The sequence below is a fragment of the Microcaecilia unicolor genome, chromosome 10, assembly GCF_901765095.1.
Source record: "Microcaecilia unicolor chromosome 10, aMicUni1.1, whole genome shotgun sequence".
Taxonomy (NCBI): domain Eukaryota; kingdom Metazoa; phylum Chordata; class Amphibia; order Gymnophiona; family Siphonopidae; genus Microcaecilia; species Microcaecilia unicolor.
In genome coordinates this window covers 16,789,547-16,810,779 of record NC_044040.1, presented here as the reverse complement: position 1 = coordinate 16,810,779, position 21,233 = coordinate 16,789,547, and the positions used below count along the sequence as shown (strand labels likewise).

Sequence of the window (21,233 nt, the reverse complement as noted above, 5' to 3'; positions counted from 1 at the left end):
ACCTGTCGTTTCTTTCTTTACAACATCCGTAAAATCCGCCCCTTTCTTTCCGAGCACTCTACCAAAATCCTCATCCACACCCTTGTCACCTCTCGTTTAGACTACTGCAATCTGCTTCTTGCTGGCCTCCCACTTAGTCACCTCTCCCCTCTCCAGTCGATTCAAAACTCTGCTGCCCGTCTCGTCTTCCGCCAGGGTCGCTTTACTCATACTACCCCTCTCCTCAAGTCGCTTCACTGGCTCCCTATCCGTTTTCGCATCCTGTTCAAACTTCTTCTACTAACCTATAAATGTACTCACTCTGCTGCTCCCCAGTATCTCTCCACACTCGTCCTTCACTACACCCCTTCCCGTGCACTTCGCTCCATGGATAAATCCTTCTTATCTGTTCCCTTCTCCACTACTGCCAACTCAAGACTTCGCGCCTTCTGTCTCGCTGCACCCTACGCCTGGAATAAACTTCCTGAGCCCCTACGTCTTGAACCATCCTTGGCCACCTTTAAATCTAGACTGAAAGCCCACCTCTTTAACATTGCTTTTGACTCGTAACCACTTGTAACCACTCACCTCCACCTACCCTCCTCTCTTCCTTCCCGTTCACATTAATTGATTTGATTTGCTTACTTTATTTATTTTTTTGTCTATTAGATTGTAAGCTCTTTGAGCAGGGACTGTCTTTCTTCTATGTTTGTGCAGCACTGCGTATGCCTTGTAGCGCTATAGAAATGCTAAATAGTAGTAGTAGTAGTAGTTATAGGCATTTTCTTGCACCAATACGCACACAGAAGCTTGTTGAACCTCTCCACAAATTGTTTCCCAGTCTTGGTCAGTAAACGTATGGTTTAAATCTGTTTCCCACGCCCCCTGGAAGCTAAATGGCTTAGGATCCCATCCCATAATATATTTATATATCACAGAAATGGGTCTAGGGACCCTCCTCAACAAAATCCATAAGTTTTCCAGGCTTTCCATCTATTGAGGGTCCTCCCGCTTCCAACCCAGTGTTCCTACAAAGTGCTGAATTTGTAAGTATGAAAAAGTGTCTCCCTCAGGGAGACCATACATGGAGCTCAACATTTCAAAGCTCTTCACCCTTCCCCCCTGCATAACATCCCGAAAACTCAATATACCTATTTGTCCCCACCGCGCATTCTCCCTCCCAGCCCCAAATTTTGGCTCCCACCGCAATGATGCTAGTGAGGACATCCGGTCGATCTGCCCCCATCTCCACAACCCCATCAGACGCCTTACAAATGGGTTCTGTATCCCAGCCAGTACTAATCCCACTCCTTCAGTAGTCCATAAGTAAGAACTCAGTGGACGGTGAGGGTAATATGATTACTCCGCCTTCTAGCAGGCTTCCCCCCCCCCCCCACAATCCATAATCATCCGAATTTGAGCAGCAAAATAGTACCATTTAATATTAGGCACCACTCTCCCACCCCCGTTCAGGAGCCCCCCACAGAACCCATCCTGCCAAGCGGGGGTGTCTGCCTCCCCAAATAAACTGCAATTGTTTAAATATCCATCTCAGAACCGCCACCGGCAGTGATTGAAATAAAAATAACAATCTAGGCAACACATTCATCTTCACTACTGCTATTCGCCCCCACCAGGAAAGCCACAATCCCTTCCATCGAGATAACTCCACCCGAATTTGATCTACTATCCTACCATAGTTTAGACTATAAACTCTACCCACATCCCTGGGAATCTGGATTCCCAAGTAATGAATGCTATTCGAAGCCCATTTGAAAGCAAACGCTACTCTCAATCTACTTTCCCCCATGTGGGTTAAAGAAACCCCCAACAGTTCACTTTTATTTGACCCGTAAGCCGGCATATCTCTCAAATTCCTGAAGAGTCTTCAACACCGTAGGTAATGTCTGTTTGGGGTCTGCAATGTAGAGCAACACATCGTCCGCAAAAAGAGCGATGCGATGTTCCCTCCCCCAACCCTAATACCCCGAATATCTGGATGGTGACGTATCAGTTCTGCTAAAGGCTCTATATACAATGCGAACAAAAGGGGTGACAAGGGGTATCCCTGCCTAGTCCCTCTACCAATTGGGAAGGTGTGTATCCTATAAATATGTGGAAAAGGTAGAATATAATATCAACAACAATCCCACAATCCTACCTCGTGTACAATGTGTTTGAGGGCAACAATGGCAGGCAAAGATGAAAAAAGTGGAGAAAAAAAGACCTCAGATCATTCGGAAACTCCTCGTTCTTAAAGGACACGCCTTTTGTATAATGAGGGAACCGTTTATCGCTCATGTGTCTTCAAAAAAAACTCCACTATAGCAAATATCACACTAACTCTGCCATGTACCCCAACAAACACTTGTAGAGGAGACCCAATTTTCACATTTCCAAAAGCTTGGAAAGAGTACTTATCTCCATTGACGAATTCTTCAAAAATCATTATATCAACCCAGCCTTGTATACAATGTACTCTTAACTTCCATGAAATCCCGACAGGGAAGCCCTGTTTCGCTAAATTATAGCTGCTTCAGGGGAATCTTTCTTTAATTACAGCATGTCCAAGCCTTTGACTTCTCTCCGTCTCCAAATCACTCTGGTACAAAAATGGCGGTCCGCATAAACATTAAAAACGCAGTGTTTGCTAATTAACAATTTCTCATTCTGCCTTGCCTCACCCTATGCCTGGAACAATCTTCCTCAACCCCTACGCCAAGCCCCCTCCCTACCCATCTTCAAATCTCTGCTTAAAACTCACCTCTTTAATGCTGCTTTCGGCACTTAACCTTTCGAGAAATATAGTATGCCCTATCAGATTGACTCTACACTTGTCTTTAGATTGTTTAGATTGTCTTTGGATTGTACACCTGTCTTTTAGATTGTAAGCTCCTTGAGCAGGGACTGTCCTTCCAAGTTAAATTGTACAGCGCTGCGTAACCCTAGCAGCGCTTTAGAAATGTTAAGCAGTAGTAGTAGTAATTTCAGTGAACATCTTTGATAAAAGTCGACTCGTGCAGTGCGAATTCTCTTGTATTATTAACATGCATAGAGCATCTAAAAAGATATCCAAATATAATCGCAGCAAAGGCAGATCTTAAACTCTACCTGCGATACACAGACAACATCTGTTATATCACTGAAAGAGCAACGATCTGTCCTCACAGCTGCTGAGCAAGTTCCCCAGATCCCAACTGTCATGAACATGCCTAGTAAGACACAGAAGGAGCAAAGTGGGAATGAGATGTGGGTTGGTTCAGGGAGTGATTGAGGAAGAGGGGACAGGTTTGCTTGATGGGTATGAGGGGCTGAGTGAGGCCAGGGTGGGAGTTGTGGTGGGAAAGATGGGTGGTGACTGAGGCCAAATGAGGCAGATTTACTGGAAGGGGAAGAATTTATTGAGGTCATAGAGAAGGAGTTGCAAGGGGGGAGGGGAGGCACGTGGATTAATACCTGTGGAACACTGCTAGAATATTCTCACTCTTTGGCCTCAGTCTCACTCATTGGGGTGGTAGACCTCACTCTATGGGACAGGCCACCCTTGGCATCTCTGACTGCATTGTCGTCAGCCAGCAAACCAATACCGTGTCATTTTTATCGTCTTTCCTTCTGGTTACTCATTCATTCACATATTTACAGTACTAAAACTTTATTACATATTTAACGTGAGAATCTTGTATACACCAATCCCAGTTTTATGTACAATGCTTAAAATAAAACATACAGACATATGCCATAAAACGTTACAATAACATCAAAGATGTGCTACCAGCTCAACTCAACGAGTGCAATTCATTTGGCTTGTTTGTACACGTTTGTAAAAGATTCGGGCACAGTAGGGCAGAGCCTCTCCTATAGAGGGCCTATGTAACACAGGACAGCAAAGGCAGGGGTGTTTCCCACAAAGTTACAGTTCTTTTAACAGTAAAAATATTCAAATAACAATACACAGTATGGCATAGCATACTACTTACAATGTCAACACAATACGTAATAGAACATTTTTAATTAACAGTGTAGGGTATAAGCAAAGATGGAACCTACAGATAAGTAAGAGAGTAAGAGGAGTTAGAAAATAAGGTAACTAATTTAAAGAAAGTTGCACATGAGGTCAGAGAAAGGGTTAAATATTGGTCACATTGCCTGCAACCTTCTATTAGTCTTGCTGCAGCATTCTGAATCAATCAGAGCTGGTGCAGGCCCTTTGTAGTCAGACCATTGTATAGTGCAGGGGTAGGCAACTCCGGTCCTCGAGAGCCGCAGGCAGGTCAGGTTTTCAGGATATCCACAATGAATATGCATGAGATAGATTTGCATACCATGGAAGCAGTGCTTGCAAATCTATCTCCTGCATATTCATTGTGGATATCCTGAAACCCTGACCTGCCTGCGGCTCTCGAGGACCAGAGTTGCCTACCCCTGGTATAGTGCATTGCAATAATCCAGTCTTGATGTTATCATGGCACGCACAACTGGGATAAGATTTACCTTCTCGATGTAAGGAGAGAGGCAGCGTAGTTGTCGCAAATAGTAGAAGCAGCTCTTGAAGGTTGCTTGGATTTGGGGAATCAGAGTAAGTGTTGAATCTAACTGTATTCCAAGGTTCCTGAGTTGTGATGTGAGGGGGAGTTTGTACTTCCCAAAAGGGATTTTGATGTCAGGTATGTATCCACTTGTGTTAAGGACCCAGAGAAGCTCGGTTTTACTTGGGTTTAGGCAAAGTTTGTTGTGTTTAGCCCATCCAAGTCTGTTACAAAAATGTGCTTTTGCCAGCAGATAAATGCAGGAAGTCAACTCTTAGCAATGTTTTCCTATGTCTGGCCTTGTAGTCAGCTCCAGACACTAGCCCCTGAATTCTATAAAGGTCGCCAAAAGCTGCATTCCCAAAATTGGGTGTAATCCTGAGTTGTGAGCGCAACTCAATTGGCTAACAATTATTGCTGCTAATTAGCATCAATTGAGATCTGCACATACTATGAACTATTCTATAACACGGGGCCAGGGCCGCTGCCACCCCCTACTCGCAGTGGCATTCCTAGGCTGGCTGACACCCAGGGCGGATCGCCGATGCGCCCCCCCCCGGGTGCAACGCACCCCCTCCCGATGAAATTACATCCCCCCCGGGTGCATTTTTACCTGGTGGGGGAGGGGGGGTGCCGCACGCCTGTTGGCTCCGAGTCCGCTCGTTCCCTGCTGCTCCCTCTGCCCCGGAACAGGAAGAAACCTGTTCTGTACAGAGGGTGCAGCAGGGAGGGAACAAGCGGACTCGGAGCCAACAGGCGCGCGGCACCCCCCCAGCGGCGTGCACCCGGGGCGGACTGCCCCCACCGCTCCCCCTTGGTACGCCACTGCCTACTTGGGCTGCTGCCCCCCCTACTCGGGCCACCACCACCCCTGCTCTCCTACCTTCCTGTGTCTGCTCCTCCCTCGGTCTACCACTCTCCTGCCAGGGCCGCCAAGGGGGGGGGCAGGGGGGACAAAATTCCCTGGGCCCGGGCCTCCAAGGGGGGCCCCGGCCCGGCCCAGTCTCTCGGCCGCCCTGTCTCCTGCTCCTGTGTATCGGGACTGGGTTATCGTGTTAGTGCAATCATCTGGGTCCCAACACACTGGAGCAGGTGAGAGACAGACCACAGCAGTGCCCCCCCACCTTGGATACTGGGCCCAGGGAATCTTCCCCCATGGCCCCCCTCTCAGCAGCCCTGCACAGGGCATGCAAATCCCATATTGCCCAACTCAAGAGGGGGAGTGGCTGTGGGAAGGGCATGGGCAGTCCAAGGAATTATGTCAGACTTGTGAGTTCTTGTACCAAATAGAGCACTGCTGAACCCGGTACTCGGACCAGGTTCTGCTCGGCGGCCGGACAACCCCAGGTTTCACCTGCGCTGACCGCTGTTCCCCAGAAGTTGAGCCCCTAGGTATGGCGGCCTGCAGGACTTACGAGACGGAGCTGGAAGCGGGGTGGTGAACGTATCAGCCAGGCAGGCAGCAGGCAAGAGAGTAATCCAGGCACAGGTAAAGTCAATAGGCAGGCAGCCGGTCACGAGAGTAATCCAGGTACAGGCAAAGTCAGTAGGCAGGCAGCAGGCTAGAGAGTAAGTCAATAGGCAGGCAGCAGGCAAGAGAGCAATCCAGGCACAGGTAAAGCCACTGAGGAAAGAAAGATGTTAAGAGGCAACCAGTTGTGTAGGTACAGGTGGGCCTGGGTGGGCACAGGCCCACCCATTCTTGGCTCACGCCCACCCAGCTGCAGTGCCACACTGCTCTCTTCCCCCCTCTCCTCTATGGTATCCCGGCATCTGTGCTCCTATCTCTGAACCCTGTCTCTCCCTGTTGTCGGTACAGGTGTCCTCAGCGCTTGCAACAATTTATTTTTGCTGCTTACGCAGGCCCCGCAGGCTTCCATCTGCCGTGTTCCGCCAGACAGGAAACAGGCAATGACATCAGCGAGGGCGGGGCATGGCAGATGGAAGCCTGTTGGGCCGACGCAAGCAGTGAGACTGAATCACAGCAGGTACCGAGGATGCCTGTTACCGACAGCAGAGAGGGACGGGGTTCAGAGATAGGAGCACAGATGTCGGGACACCATGGAGGAGAGGGAGAAGATGCGGGGTAGGTGAAAGAAAATCTGTGTTCTTAAGAAATATCTCCGGGAATACTTTGTGGTTTGGGGTGGGGGCGGGGGGTGGCACGTGCCCATGGAAGGGCCCATCCAATTTACCTCTGGGCCCATCCAAAATGCCAAGTCTGGCTACGCCTCTGGGAGTAACAATTGTGAAGCCACTGAGGAAAGAAAGATGTTAAGGGGCAACACTTCTATTTAAGCATTTGCAAAGATTTATACAAGGGTTTGGGCAGGGCACAGAGACTCAATGGAACCTGAGGTCCAAGGCTGGATTCACACTACACTGGGCCCTCGGCAAACATACCTTTGTGGGCCTCTGCCGTTGACCCCTATTACTTCTTTTCTCAACCCCTCCCCCCAGAGTCACATTCGCTCTTTCTATGGAGATTTAAGAAGCCTCAGAATGCTGAAGGTCTTTTCCTCCAAAATGAAGTATTTTTTTCTTAGGGTAACCATCAGGTATTTTGTGTTGCTAACTAGAATTTAATTTGTGCCATCTTACCTTTGCACCGACCAGCTGGAAGTCTGGCTTTCTAGGCTGGAAATGATATGCAGTTTAGCTAAGGATAAGCTTGGAGTATTTAAGCCATGGAGGCTTCAAGGAAGCTTTGAGCTGCTGTGTTGTTAGGAACCAAGGTGCAGCAGAAGATGGGTGAGTCAAACGTTTACCAATGATGTGCCTTGTTGAAAGCGTCATCTTCTGGCTCGCTCTGAGAAACTGCTGTGCCATGCCAGCTCTCTCTCTGATAAATTGCTGTGCCTTGCCAGCTCCTGTTCAGAGATTCAAAAAAGGCGTAAACAAATAGCAACGCTCTCTAATAACATTACCAGCCCTATATGGTACCGTTTGTCCAAAATGCTTTATGGGCATGATAGAGTAACCAAGAGGCTTTCTTCATAGCTAATGAAGCATGTCACATTTTCACTAATCTGAGACCTTCAAGAGAGAGAATAATTCCCCCCTCCCCCCTCCATATTTAAGCTCTCTGACTGTGGCTGACCTAACTTGTTTTAATTAACTATGCAGGTCCCAGCACTGAATACTGCAGGAACCCACATAACCACATGCAGTGCCGCCCCCCTGTACCACCCCTGACCTGCCCACTTTCAACATGGGCATTCATAGATGATATTCAGTGGCACTGCCTGATTAGTACCACTGAATATTGCAATTTGGGCAGCTGAAAGCAATTTAAGCAGGTAGGAGTCTCTTCTGCCCACTTAAACCGTTTTGAATATTGAATCCTCCATTTTTAGTGAGGAGAGAGGGATGGGTGTCAATGAGCTTGAGTCATGCAGGGAAAGGTGGGGTCAGGTCATGTTGCTTTTTTCCTGTCAGTTTGGGGGTTTTTTGGTCCAAATGTCACCCTACCTGTCAGTGTGTGAGCCAATCGCCACTTATATGCACTGACAGGTAGGATGACATTTTTTAATGAGCTATGGATTACTGCTGCAGCAGTGATTTGCATGCTCACTGAATACTGCATTCCACGGGCAATTTTTTGTGGAAAGCAGGGCCGCCGAGAGGGGGGGGCAAAATTCCCTGGGCCTCCAAGGGGGGCCCGGCGCCGGGGTCTCTCTCTCTCTCCTGCTCCTGATGGGGAAGGCCATGTGGCAGAAGGAAGAAGAACAGCGCTGAAGGGACAAACTCTTCTGTTGGAGGGGCCTTGGGACCCCCACCAGCCAAGGTACCTAGGGTGGGCAGCAACAGCGATCGGTGAGGGTGGGGTGGCGGATCATGGGGGGCGGCAGCGGCAACGATCGTCGGGGGCCCGTCGGCACCGATGACAATCTGGGGGGGGCCTGGCGGCGGTGGCTTTGCCCCAGACCTGGCTCAGTCTCTCGGCGGCCCTGGCAGAAAGTCCATAGCCGAAGTCGTGCAGTCAGCGGCTCAACACAGCTTTTTATATGGGCCCTGCAGTACGCTAATCATATGCAAATTCAAAGAACACAGAACTTGTGCACCACTCAGGGTAAGCCTGCCAGACGACATGCATACAAGGTTCTGTGCTGAGAGCAGCTGGTACAGTGCACATGTTCAAGCAAAATGAATGTATCAGCACACATCTGTGCATGTGCTAGAATGCTATTCTATGGATAAATATCAATCTGCTATTTCCATCCATGGAAAATCCCAACATGAAATGGTCCGGCGACTAGACTTCACATCATAGGTGTCAATGATCTGCTCATTAAACATAAAGCTGTCAGTCTTTCTTGACCCATTGTGGATCACAGCCAGTTTCATACACATCTCATATGAAGGCAAAATACTGAACTGGAAAGTTACCTCAAGAAGTCAGGCTCAGCATGCAGCAATACTAGAGAAATTAAAACTTAAATGCAAAATATCACAGATGCACATTTCTAAAAGCTGGCATATTCTGAATAAAATACTTTTTTCTACCTTTGTTGTCTAAGCATTTAGTTTTTCTATTCGCTTTGGTCCCAGTGTCTTGTTTGTCTCTCTTGGGATCAGCCAGCTTGCAGCTCAGTAAATTTCCATGCCTGCAAATTTAAGCTGAGTAATGCTTCAGAACCATTTTTTGCTCTTATATATCAGCTGATGCCTCCTTCCTTCCAGCCGAGCACTTGAAGGAAATGATTGCTGCTATGTAGAGAGCATTCCACTCTGGTTAACAGTGTGAATCCTGTTCTTGTTTTTCTGTTCTTCTATTCCTTGTGCTTTGCTGCTGGCACAGAAAGTATTTAGCTGCTTGAAGACAGGACTTTAGTAGAAATTCTTCATGAGGGGCAGGGAACAGGCACCGCAATGCAGGTCACACAGTGTTTCAGATGTGGGCAGTAGGCCACTCATTTTGGAGGGTTAACTGTGTAATGTTTGAATACAAACTGGCATAGAAATGCCAAAGTAATGCCCAATCAGTGTTGGAATGGGTAGGATTTCGATTTAGCTCGTGCCTTCCTCAGCAGTAGCTCAAGGAGAATTATATTCAGGTATAGGAGGTGTTGATGCCCCTGTATAAGTCATTGGTGAGGCCCCACCTAGAGTATTGTGTTCAGTTTTGGAGGCCGTACCTTGCGAAGGATGTAAAAAGAATTGAAGCGGTGCAAAGAAAAGCTACGAGAATGGTATGGGATTTGCGTTACAAGACGTATGAGGAGAGACTTGATGACCTGTATACTCTGGAAGAAAAAGGAGAAGCAGGGGTGATATGATACAGATGTTCAAATATTTGAAAAGTATTAATCCGCAAACGAACCTTTTCCGGAGATGTGAAGGAGGTAGAACGAGAGGACATGAAACGAGATTGAAGGGGGGCAGACTGAAGAAAAATGTCAGAAAGTATTTTTTCACGGAGAGAGTAGTGGATGCTTGGAATGCCCTCCCGCGGGAGGTGGTGGAAATGAAAACGGTAACAGAATTCAAGCACGTGTGGGATAAACATAAAGGAATCCTGTTCAGAAGGAATGGATCCTAAGGAGCTTAGCCGAGAGTGGGTGGCAGAGCCGGTGGCGGGAGGCGGGGATAGTGCTGGGCAGACTTATATGGTCTGTGCCAGAACCGGTGGTGGGAAGCGGGGCTGGTGGTTGGGAGGTGGGGATAGTGCTGGGCAGACTTATACGGCAGTGGCGTAGCCACAGGTGGGCTTGGGTGGGAGTAGAACACTTGGTGCCCACCCAATTCTTGCCTAGGCCCACCCAAAATCTGTTGTGTGGCTACGCCCCTGTTACACGGTCTGTGCCCTGACCGTGTACAAATCAAGGTACAAATCAAGGTATACACATAAAGGAGCACATATGAGTTTATCTTGTTGGGCAGACTGAATGGACCGTGCAGGTCTTGTTCTGCTGTCATCTACTATGTTACTATGTATTTTACTTTTACTTATTTTTTTTTTCTGCGTGTTGTCAGACAATTATGGATGTAAGCCCCACCCCTGACCCCGCCCCCTTAGCCTCCCCAAACAGCTGGGCCACCGACCGCCTATAAGACCCCCTAATAGCCTCATCATCATTACCATTCATTTTAATATGCCTGTGCGCCAATGTCTACTACACAAAGTAACTTCTTTGCAATACCCCTTTCTGTATTGTGCAGCCAGAAACTTGCAACCACACGCCAATCTGCCCACTGTAGTTTCTGCATCCGGAGCTGATCCTCTCTTCCACATTCGTTTTGCTAATTCCCTCTCTGTCGCATGCAACGCCTCAGGCTTTCATTAAGGTAAAATTTGATAAGACTACGAAGTCATTTGAGGCCGCAAATGGTGCCTTCAGATTCTATCCGTTAGATTGCTACGTTTGTTATTCATAATAACTTCCTTATTGTTTCTGTCAATAGTGACTTTCGAACTGCCTTAACCCAAACATTGGCTGCTTCAACCAAAGCTATAAAAAAAAAAAGAAAGAAAAACTACGTCTCCCATAGGGCTTAGCGGCTTGGCACGCAAACGTTGCACGAGCTGATAGGCTACCTTGAGCCACCACGCCATGCGAGGGAGAAAAGAGCGAGGTTCTCTCAAGGGCGGATTCTGGGAGCTGTAGTTCCGAGGGGACCGGAAGAGCGCGGTAGGGCGCGGACAAGGCGTAGGCGGCGGGACTCCACTTCCCGTGGTTCCGTGAGAGGTGGCGAGCGAGCCGGTTGCCTGGGGGAAAGTTGTATGGGCTTTCATTCAACCGGGGGCCGCCATGCATCCGGCGGTGGCCATGGGGCTAGTGTTCGGCGGTTGCTGCAGTAACGTGGTGTTTTTAGAGATGTTGGCCAGGTGAGTGGCGCAGGCTGGAAGGGATAACTCGGCCTTAGCAGGGCCTCCTCTTGTTGCCATGGCAACCCCGATGGGCTGCTGAACCGTTGACGATGCACATGGGATGGGGACAAGTTGTGATGGGCAACTGGACCGCTTGGTACTAGAGCTCTCAAAATATTAACTTGTTGCTGGGGGGGAGGGGGTTTGCTGTCCCCCTTGGTCTTCTTTCTAAGCTTCCTGTTTTGTAAGTGTTAATATTTTCCTGCCTTTTCTGATGACCACACGGACTAGCTGTCAAAGATGTGTATTTTCAAAGCACTTAGACTTACAAAGTTCCATAGGTTACTATGGAACTTTGTAAGTCTAAGTGCTTTGAAAATGAGCCCCAAAGTCTCCCTCCCTAGAACCGACCAATGGCTCCAGTAAAAGGATGTTGGGAGGGGGGGGGGGGGGTTGCTCTCCCCCTTGGTCTTCTTTCTAAGCTTCCTGTTTTGTAAGTGTTAATATTTTCCTGCCTTTTCTGATGACCACACGGACTAGCTGTCAAAGATGTGTATTTTCAAAGCACTTAGACTTACAAAGTTCCATAGGTTACTATGAAACTTTGTAAGTCTAAGTGCTTTGAAAATGAGCCCCAAAGTCTCCCTCCCTAGAACCGACCAATGGCTCCAGTAAAAGGATCTTGGGGGGGGGGGGGGGGTTGCTCTCCCCCTTGGTCTTCTTTCTAAGCTTCCTGTTTTGTAAGTGTTAATATTTTCCTGCCTTTTCTGATGACCACACGGACTAGCTGTCAAAGATGTGTATTTTCAAAGCACTTAGACTTACAAAGTTCCATAGGTTACTATGGAACTTTGTAAGTCTAAGTGCTTTGAAAATGAGCCCCAAAGTCTCCCTCCCTAGAACCGACCAATGGCTCCAGTAAAAGGATGTTGGGAGGGGGGGGGGGGTTGCTCTCCCCCTTGGTCTTCTTTCTAAGCTTCCTGTTTTGTAAGTGTTAATATTTTCCTGCCTTTTCTGATGACCACACGGACTAGCTGTCAAAGATGTGTATTTTCAAAGCACTTAGACTTACAAAGTTCCATAGGTTACTATGGAACTTTGTAAGTCTAAGTGCTTTGAAAATGAGCCCCAAAGTCTCCCTCCCTAGAACCGACCAATGGCTCCAGTAAAAGGATGTTGGGGGGGGGGGGGGTTGCTCTCCCCCTTGGTCTTCTTTCTAAGCTTCCTGTTTTGTAAGTGTTAATATTTTCCTGCCTTTTCTGATGACCACACGGACTAGCTGTCAAAGATGTGTATTTTCAAAGCACTTAGACTTACAAAGTTCCATAGGTTACTATGGAACTTTGTAAGTCTAAGTGCTTTGAAAATGAGCCCCAAAGTCTCCCTCCCTAGAACCGACCAATGGCTCCAGTAAAAGGATGTTGGGAGGGGGGGGGGGTTGCTCTCCCCCTTGGTCTTCTTTCTAAGCTTCCTGTTTTGTAAGTGTTAATATTTTCCTGCCTTTTCTGATGACCACACGGACTAGCTGTCAAAGATGTGTATTTTCAAAGCACTTAGACTTACAAAGTTCCATAGGTTACTATGGAACTTTGTAAGTCTAAGTGCTTTGAAAATGAGCCCCAAAGTCTCCCTCCCTAGAACCGACCAATGGCTCCAGTAAAAGGATGTTGGGAGGGGGGGGGGGGTTGCTCTCCCCCTTGGTCTTCTTTCTAAGCTTCCTGTTTTGTAAGTGTTAATATTTTCCTGCCTTTTCTGATGACCACACGGACTAGCTGTCAAAGATGTGTATTTTCAAAGCACTTAGACTTACAAAGTTCCATAGGTTACTATGGAACTTTGTAAGTCTAAGTGCTTTGAAAATGAGCCCCAAAGTCTCCCTCCCTAGAACCGACCAATGGCTCCAGTAAAAGGATGTTGGGGGGGGGGGGGGTTGCTCTCCCCCTTGGTCTTCTTTCTAAGCTTCCTGTTTTGTAAGTGTTAATATTTTCCTGCCTTTTCTGATGACCACACGGACTAGCTGTCAAAGATGTGTATTTTCAAAGCACTTAGACTTACAAAGTTCCATAGGTTACTATGGAACTTTGTAAGTCTAAGTGCTTTGAAAATGAGCCCCAAAGTCTCCCTCCCTAGAACCGACCAATGGCTCCAGTAAAAGGATGTTGGGAGGGGGGGGGGGTTGCTCTCCCCCTTGGTCTTCTTTCTAAGCTTCCTGTTTTGTAAGTGTTAATATTTTCCTGCCTTTTCTGATGACCACACGGACTAGCTGTCAAAGATGTGTATTTTCAAAGCACTTAGACTTACAAAGTTCCATAGGTTACTATGGAACTTTGTAAGTCTAAGTGCTTTGAAAATGAGCCCCAAAGTCTCCCTCCCTAGAACCGACCAATGGCTCCAGTAAAAGGATGTTGGGAGGGGGGGGGGGTTGCTCTCCCCCTTGGTCTTCTTTCTAAGCTTCCTGTTTTGTAAGTGTTAATATTTTCCTGCCTTTTCTGATGACCACACGGACTAGCTGTCAAAGATGTGTATTTTCAAAGCACTTAGACTTACAAAGTTCCATAGGTTACTATGGAACTTTGTAAGTCTAAGTGCTTTGAAAATGAGCCCCAAAGTCTCCCTCCCTAGAACCGACCAATGGCTCCAGTAAAAGGATGTTGGGAGGGGGGGGGGGGGTTGCTCTCCCCCTTGGTCTTCTTTCTAAGCTTCCTGTTTTGTAAGTGTTAATATTTTCCTGCCTTTTCTGATGACCACACGGACTAGCTGTCAAAGATGTGTATTTTCAAAGCACTTAGACTTACAAAGTTCCATAGGTTACTATGGAACTTTGTAAGTCTAAGTGCTTTGAAAATGAGCCCCAAAGTCTCCCTCCCTAGAACCGACCAATGGCTCCAGTAAAAGGATGTTGGGAGGGGGGGGGGGGTTGCTCTCCCCCTTGGTCTTCTTTCTAAGCTTCCTGTTTTGTAAGTGTTAATATTTTCCTGCCTTTTCTGATGACCACACGGACTAGCTGTCAAAGATGTGTATTTTCAAAGCACTTAGACTTACAAAGTTCCATAGGTTACTATGGAACTTTGTAAGTCTAAGTGCTTTGAAAATGAGCCCCAAAGTCTCCCTCCCTAGAACCGACCAATGGCTCCAGTAAAAGGATGTTGGGGGGGGGGGGGGTTGCTCTCCCCCTTGGTCTTCTTTCTAAGCTTCCTGTTTTGTAAGTGTTAATATTTTCCTGCCTTTTCTGATGACCACACGGACTAGCTGTCAAAGATGTGTATTTTCAAAGCACTTAGACTTACAAAGTTCCATAGGTTACTATGGAACTTTGTAAGTCTAAGTGCTTTGAAAATGAGCCCCAAAGTCTCCCTCCCTAGAACCGACCAATGGCTCCAGTAAAAGGATGTTGGGAGGGGGGGGGGGTTGCTCTCCCCCTTGGTCTTCTTTCTAAGCTTCCTGTTTTGTAAGTGTTAATATTTTCCTGCCTTTTCTGATGACCACACGGACTAGCTGTCAAAGATGTGTATTTTCAAAGCACTTAGACTTACAAAGTTCCATAGGTTACTATGGAACTTTGTAAGTCTAAGTGCTTTGAAAATGAGCCCCAAAGTCTCCCTCCCTAGAACCGACCAATGGCTCCAGTAAAAGGATGTTGGGAGGGGGGGGGGGGTGCTCTCCCCCCTGGTCTTCTTTCTAAGCTTCCTGTTTTGTAAGTGTTAATATTTTCCTGCCTTTTCTGATGACCACACGGACTAGCTGTCAAAGATGTGTATTTTCAAAGCACTTAGACTTACAAAGTTCCATAGGTTACTATGGAACTTTGTAAGTCTAAGTGCTTTGAAAATGAGCCCCAAAGTCTCCCTCCCTAGAACCGACCAATGGCTCCAGTAAAAGGATGTTGGGGGGGGGGGGGGGGGTTGCTCTCCCCCTTGGTCTTCTTTCTAAGCTTCCTGTTTTGTAAGTGTTAATATTTTCCTGCCTTTTCTGATGACCACACGGACTAGCTGTCAAAGATGTGTATTTTCAAAGCACTTAGACTTACAAAGTTCCATAGTAACCTATGGAACTTTGTAAGTCTAAGTGCTTTGAAAATGAGCCCCAAAGTCTCCCTCCCTAGAACCGACCAATGGCTCCAGTAAAAGGATGTTGGGAGGGGGGGGGGGGGGTTGCTCTCCCCCTTGGTCTTCTTTCTAAGCTTCCTGTTTTGTAAGTGTTAATATTTTCCTGCCTTTTCTGATGACCACACGGACTAGCTGTCAAAGATGTGTATTTTCAAAGCACTTAGACTTACAAAGTTCCATAGGTTACTATGGAACTTTGTAAGTCTAAGTGCTTTGAAAATGAGCCCCAAAGTCTCCCTCCCTAGAACCGACCAATGGCTCCAGTAAAAGGATGTTGGGAGGGGGGGGGGGGTTGCTCTCCCCCTTGGTCTTCTTTCTAAGCTTCCTGTTTTGTAAGTGTTAATATTTTCCTGCCTTTTCTGATGACCACACGGACTAGCTGTCAAAGATGTGTATTTTCAAAGCACTTAGACTTACAAAGTTCCATAGGTTACTATGGAACTTTGTAAGTCTAAGTGCTTTGAAAATGAGCCCCAAAGTCTCCCTCCCTAGAACCGACCAATGGCTCCAGTAAAAGGATGTTGGGAGGGGGGGGGGGTTGCTCTCCCCCTTGGTCTTCTTTCTAAGCTTCCTGTTTTGTAAGTGTTAATATTTTCCTGCCTTTTCTGATGACCACACGGACTAGCTGTCAAAGATGTGTATTTTCAAAGCACTTAGACTTACAAAGTTCCATAGGTTACTATGGAACTTTGTAAGTCTAAGTGCTTTGAAAATGAGCCCCAAAGTCTCCCTCCCTAGAACCGACCAATGGCTCCAGTAAAAGGATGTTGGGGGGGGGGGGGGTTGCTCTCCCCCTTGGTCTTCTTTCTAAGCTTCCTGTTTTGTAAGTGTTAATATTTTCCTGCCTTTTCTGATGACCACACGGACTAGCTGTCAAAGATGTGTATTTTCAAAGCACTTAGACTTACAAAGTTCCATAGGTTACTATGGAACTTTGTAAGTCTAAGTGCTTTGAAAATGAGCCCCAAAGTCTCCCTCCCTAGAACCGACCAATGGCTCCAGTAAAAGGATGTTGGGAGGGGGGGGGGGTTGCTCTCCCCCTTGGTCTTCTTTCTAAGCTTCCTGTTTTGTAAGTGTTAATATTTTCCTGCCTTTTCTGATGACCACACGGACTAGCTGTCAAAGATGTGTATTTTCAAAGCACTTAGACTTACAAAGTTCCATAGGTTACTATGGAACTTTGTAAGTCTAAGTGCTTTGAAAATGAGCCCCAAAGTCTCCCTCCCTAGAACCGACCAATGGCTCCAGTAAAAGGATGTTGGGAGGGGGGGGGGGTTGCTCTCCCCCTTGGTCTTCTTTCTAAGCTTCCTGTTTTGTAAGTGTTAATATTTTCCTGCCTTTTCTGATGACCACACGGACTAGCTGTCAAAGATTTGTATTTTCAAAGCACTTAGACTTACAAAGTTCCATAGGTTACTATGGAACTTTGTAAGTCTAAGTGCTTTGAAAATGAGCCCCAAAGTCTCCCTCCCTAGAACCGACCAATGGCTCCAGTAAAGGATGTTGGGAGGGGGGGGGGTTGCTCTCCCCCTTGGTCTTCTTTCTAAGCTTCCTGTTTTGTAAGTGTTAATATTTTCCTGCCTTTTCTGATGACCACACGGACTAGCTGTCAAAGATGTGTATTTTCAAAGCACTTAGACTTACAAAGTTCCATAGGTTACTATGGAACTTTGTAAGTCTAAGTGCTTTGAAAATGAGCCCCAAAGTCTCCCTCCCTAGAACCGACCAATGGCTCCAGTAAAAGGATGTTGGGAGGGGGGGGGGGGGGGTTGCTCTCCCCCTTGGTCTTCTTTCTAAGCTTCCTGTTTTGTAAGTGTTAATATTTTCCTGCCTTTTCTGATGACCACACGGACTAGCTGTCAAAGATGTGTATTTTCAAAGCACTTAGACTTACAAAGTTCCATAGGTTACTATGGAACTTTGTAAGTCTAAGTGCTTTGAAAATGAGCCCCAAAGTCTCCCTCCCTAGAACCGACCAATGGCTCCAGTAAAAGGATGTTGGGAGGGGGGGGGGGGGGGGTTGCTCTCCCCCTTGGTCTTCTTTCTAAGCTTCCTGTTTTGTAAGTGTTAATATTTTCCTGCCTTTTCTGATGACCACACGGACTAGCTGTCAAAGATGTGTATTTTCAAAGCACTTAGACTTACAAAGTTCCATAGGTTACTATGGAACTTTGTAAGTCTAAGTGCTTTGAAAATGAGCCCCAAAGTCTCCCTCCCTAGAACCGACCAATGGCTCCAGTAAAAGGATGTTGGGGGGGGGGGGGGTTGCTCTCCCCCTTGGTCTTCTTTCTAAGCTTCCTGTTTTGTAAGTGTTAATATTTTCCTGCCTTTTCTGATGACCACACGGACTAGCTGTCAAAGATGTGTATTTTCAAAGCACTTAGACTTACAAAGTTCCATAGGTTACTATGGAACTTTGTAAGTCTAAGTGCTTTGAAAATGAGCCCCAAAGTCTCCCTCCCTAGAACCGACCAATGGCTCCAGTAAAAGGATGTTGGGAGGGGGGGGGGGTTGCTCTCCCCCTTGGTCTTCTTTCTAAGCTTCCTGTTTTGTAAGTGTTAATATTTTTCTGCCTTTTCTGATGACCACACGGACTAGCTGTCAAAGTCACCTTCCCTGATGGGCCAATGATCAGAACCGACCAATGGCTCCAGTAAAAGGATGTTTTGGGGGGGGGGGGGGGTTGCTCTCCCCATTAGTCTTCTTTCTAAGCTTCCTGTTAATATTTTCCTGCCTTTTCTGATGACCACACAGACTAGCTGTCAAAGTCACCTTCCCTGATGGGCCAATGATCAGAACCGACCAATGGCTCCAGTAAAAGGATGTTTGGGGGGGGGGGGGTTGCTCTCCCCATTAGTCTTCTTTCTAAGCTTCCTGTTAATATTTTCCTGCCTTTTCTGATGACCACACAGACTAGCTGTCAAAGTCACCTTCCCTGATGGGCCAATGATCAGAACCGACCAATGGCTCCAGTAAAAGGATGTTTTTTTTTTGGGGGGGGGGGGGTTGCTCTCCCCATTAGTCTTCTTTCTAAGCTTCCTGTTAATATTTTCCTGCCTTTTCTGATGACCACACAGACTAGCTGTCAAAGTCACCTTCCCTGATGGGCCAATGATCAGAACCGACCAATGGCTCCAGTAAAAGGATGTTGGGGGGGGGGGGGGGTTGCTCTCCCCCTTGGTCTTCTTTCTAAGCTTCCTGTTTTGTAAGTGTTAATATTTTTCTGCCTTTTCTGATGACCACACGGACTAGCTGTCAAAGTCACCTTCCCTGATGGGCCAATGATCAGAACCGACCAATGGCTCCAGTAAAAGGATGTTGGGGGGGGGGGGGGGGGTTGCTCTCCCCATTGGTCTTCTTTCTAAGCTTCCTGTTAATATTTTCCTGCCTTTTCTGATGACCACACAGACTAGCTGTCAAAGATGTGTATTTTCAAAGCACTTAGACTTACAAAGTTCCATAGGTTACTATGGAACTTTGTAAGTCTAAGTGCTTTGAAAATGAGCCCCAAAGTCTCCCTCCCTAGAACCGACCAATGGCTCCAGTAAAAGGATGTTGGGGGGGGGGGGGGTTGCTCTCCCCCTTGGTCTTCTTTCTAAGCTTCCTGTTTTGTAAGTGTTAATATTTTCCTGCCTTTTCTGATGACCACACGGACTAGCTGTCAAAGATGTGTATTTTCAAAGCACTTAGACTTACAAAGTTCCATAGGTTACTATGGAACTTTGTAAGTCTAAGTGCTTTGAAAATGAGCCCCAAAGTCTCCCTCCCTAGAACCGACCAATGGCTCCAGTAAAAGGATGTTGGGGGGGGGGGGTTGCTCTCCCCCTTGGTCTTCTTTCTAAGCTTCCTGTTTTGTAAGTGTTAATATTTTCCTGCCTTTTCTGATGACCACACGGACTAGCTGTCAAAGATGTGTATTTTCAAAGCACTTAGACTTACAAAGTTCCATAGGTTACTATGGAACTTTGTAAGTCTAAGTGCTTTGAAAATGAGCCCCAAAGTCTCCCTCCCTAGAACCGACCAATGGCTCCAGTAAAAGGATGTTGGGAGGGGGGGGGGTTGCTCTCCCCCTTGGTCTTCTTTCTAAGCTTCCTGTTTTGTAAGTGTTAATATTTTCCTGCCTTTTCTGATGACCACACGGACTAGCTGTCAAAGTCACCTTCCCTGATGGGCCAATGATCAGAACCGACCAATGGCTCCAGTAAAAGGATGTTTTTTTTGGGGGGGGGGGGGGGGTTGCTCTCCCCCTTGGTCTTCTTTCTAAGCTTCCTGTTAATATTTTCCTGCCTTTTCTGATGACCACACGGACTAGCTGTCAAAGTCACCTTCCCTGATGGGCCAATGATCAGAACCGACCAATGGCTCCAGTAAAAGGATGTTGGGAGGGGGGGGGTTGCTCTCCCCCTTGGTCTTCTTTCTAAGCTTCCTGTTTTGTAAGTGTTAATATTTTCCTGCCTTTTCTGATGACCACACGGACTAGCTGTCAAAGATGTGTATTTTCAAAGCACTTAGACTTACAAAGTTCCATAGGTTACTATGGAACTTTGTAAGTCTAAGTGCTTTGAAAATGAGCCCCAAAGTCTCCCTCCCTAGAACCGACCAATGGCTCCAGTAAAAGGATGTTGGGAGGGGGGGGGGGGGGTGCTCTCCCCCTTGGTCTTCTTTCTAAGCTTCCTGTTTTGTAAGTGTTAATATTTTCCTGCCTTTTCTGATGACCACACGGACTAGCTGTCAAAGATGTGTATTTTCAAAGCACTTAGACTTACAAAGTTCCATAGGTTACTATGGAACTTTGTAAGTCTAAGTGCTTTGAAAATGAGCCCCAAAGTCTCCCTCCCTAGAACCGACCAATGGCTCCAGTAAAAGGATGTTGGGAGGGGGGGGGGGTTGCTCTCCCCCTTGGTCTTCTTTCTAAGCTTCCTGTTTTGTAAGTGTTAATATTTTCCTGCCTTTTCTGATGACCACACGGACTAGCTGTCAAAGATGTGTATTTTCAAAGCACTTAGACTTACAAAGTTCCATAGGTTACTATGGAACTTTGTAAGTCTAAGTGCTTTGAAAATGAGCCCCAAAGTCTCCCTCCCTAGAACCGACCAATGGCTCCAGTAAAAGGATGTTGGGAGGGGGGGGGGGGTGCTCTCCCCCTTGGTCTTCTTTCTAAGCTTCCTGTTTTGTAAGTGTTAATATTTTCCTGCCTTTTCTGATGACCACACGGACTAGCTGTCAAAGATGTGTATTTTCAAAGCACTTAGACTTACAAAGTTCCATAGGTTACTATGGAACTTTGTAAGTCTAAGTGCTTTGAAAATGAGCCCCAAAGTCTCCCTCCCTAGAACCGACCAATGGCTCCAGTAAAAGGATGTTGGGAGGGGGGGGGGGTTGCTCTCCCCCTTGGTCTTCTTTCTAAGCTTCCTGTTTTGTAAGTGTTAATATTTTTCTGCCTTTTCTGATGACCACACGGACTAGCTGTCAAAGTCACCTTCCCTGATGGGCCAATGATCAGAACCGACCAATGGCTCCAGTAAAAGGATGTTTTGGGGGGGGGGGGGGTTGCTCTCCCCATTAGTCTTCTTTCTAAGCTTCCTGTTAATATTTTCCTGCCTTTTCTGATGACCACACAGACTAGCTGTCAAAGTCACCTTCCCTGATGGGCCAATGATCAGAACCGACCAATGGCTCCAGTAAAAGGATGTTTGGGGGGGGGGGGGTTGCTCTCCCCATTAGTCTTCTTTCTAAGCTTCCTGTTAATATTTTCCTGCCTTTTCTGATGACCACACGGACTAGCTGTCAAAGATGTGTATTTTCAAAGCA

General features: G+C 46.9%; 2 protein-coding genes across 2 annotated transcripts in view; one reads left to right on the top strand and one right to left on the bottom strand.

The window, feature by feature from the left end:
* Nucleotides 1-7,277, bottom strand: part of LOC115478860 (leucine-rich repeat and guanylate kinase domain-containing protein-like) — a 53,638-nt gene extending 46,361 nt beyond the window's left edge. The window contains exon 1 of the mRNA XM_030216489.1: nt 7,107-7,277. The gene's annotated coding sequence lies outside the window, so the exon portion shown is untranslated. The remainder of the gene's footprint in view (nt 1-7,106) is intronic.
* A 3,847-nt stretch (nt 7,278-11,124) lies between these two features.
* SLC35B4 (solute carrier family 35 member B4) overlaps nt 11,125-21,233 on the top strand; it is a 41,478-nt gene continuing 31,369 nt past the window's right edge. Inside the window, exon 1 of the mRNA XM_030216320.1 lies at nt 11,125-11,334. Coding sequence (XP_030072180.1) covers nt 11,258-11,334 — 77 coding nt within the window. The 5' untranslated portion in view covers nt 11,125-11,257. The remainder of the gene's footprint in view (nt 11,335-21,233) is intronic.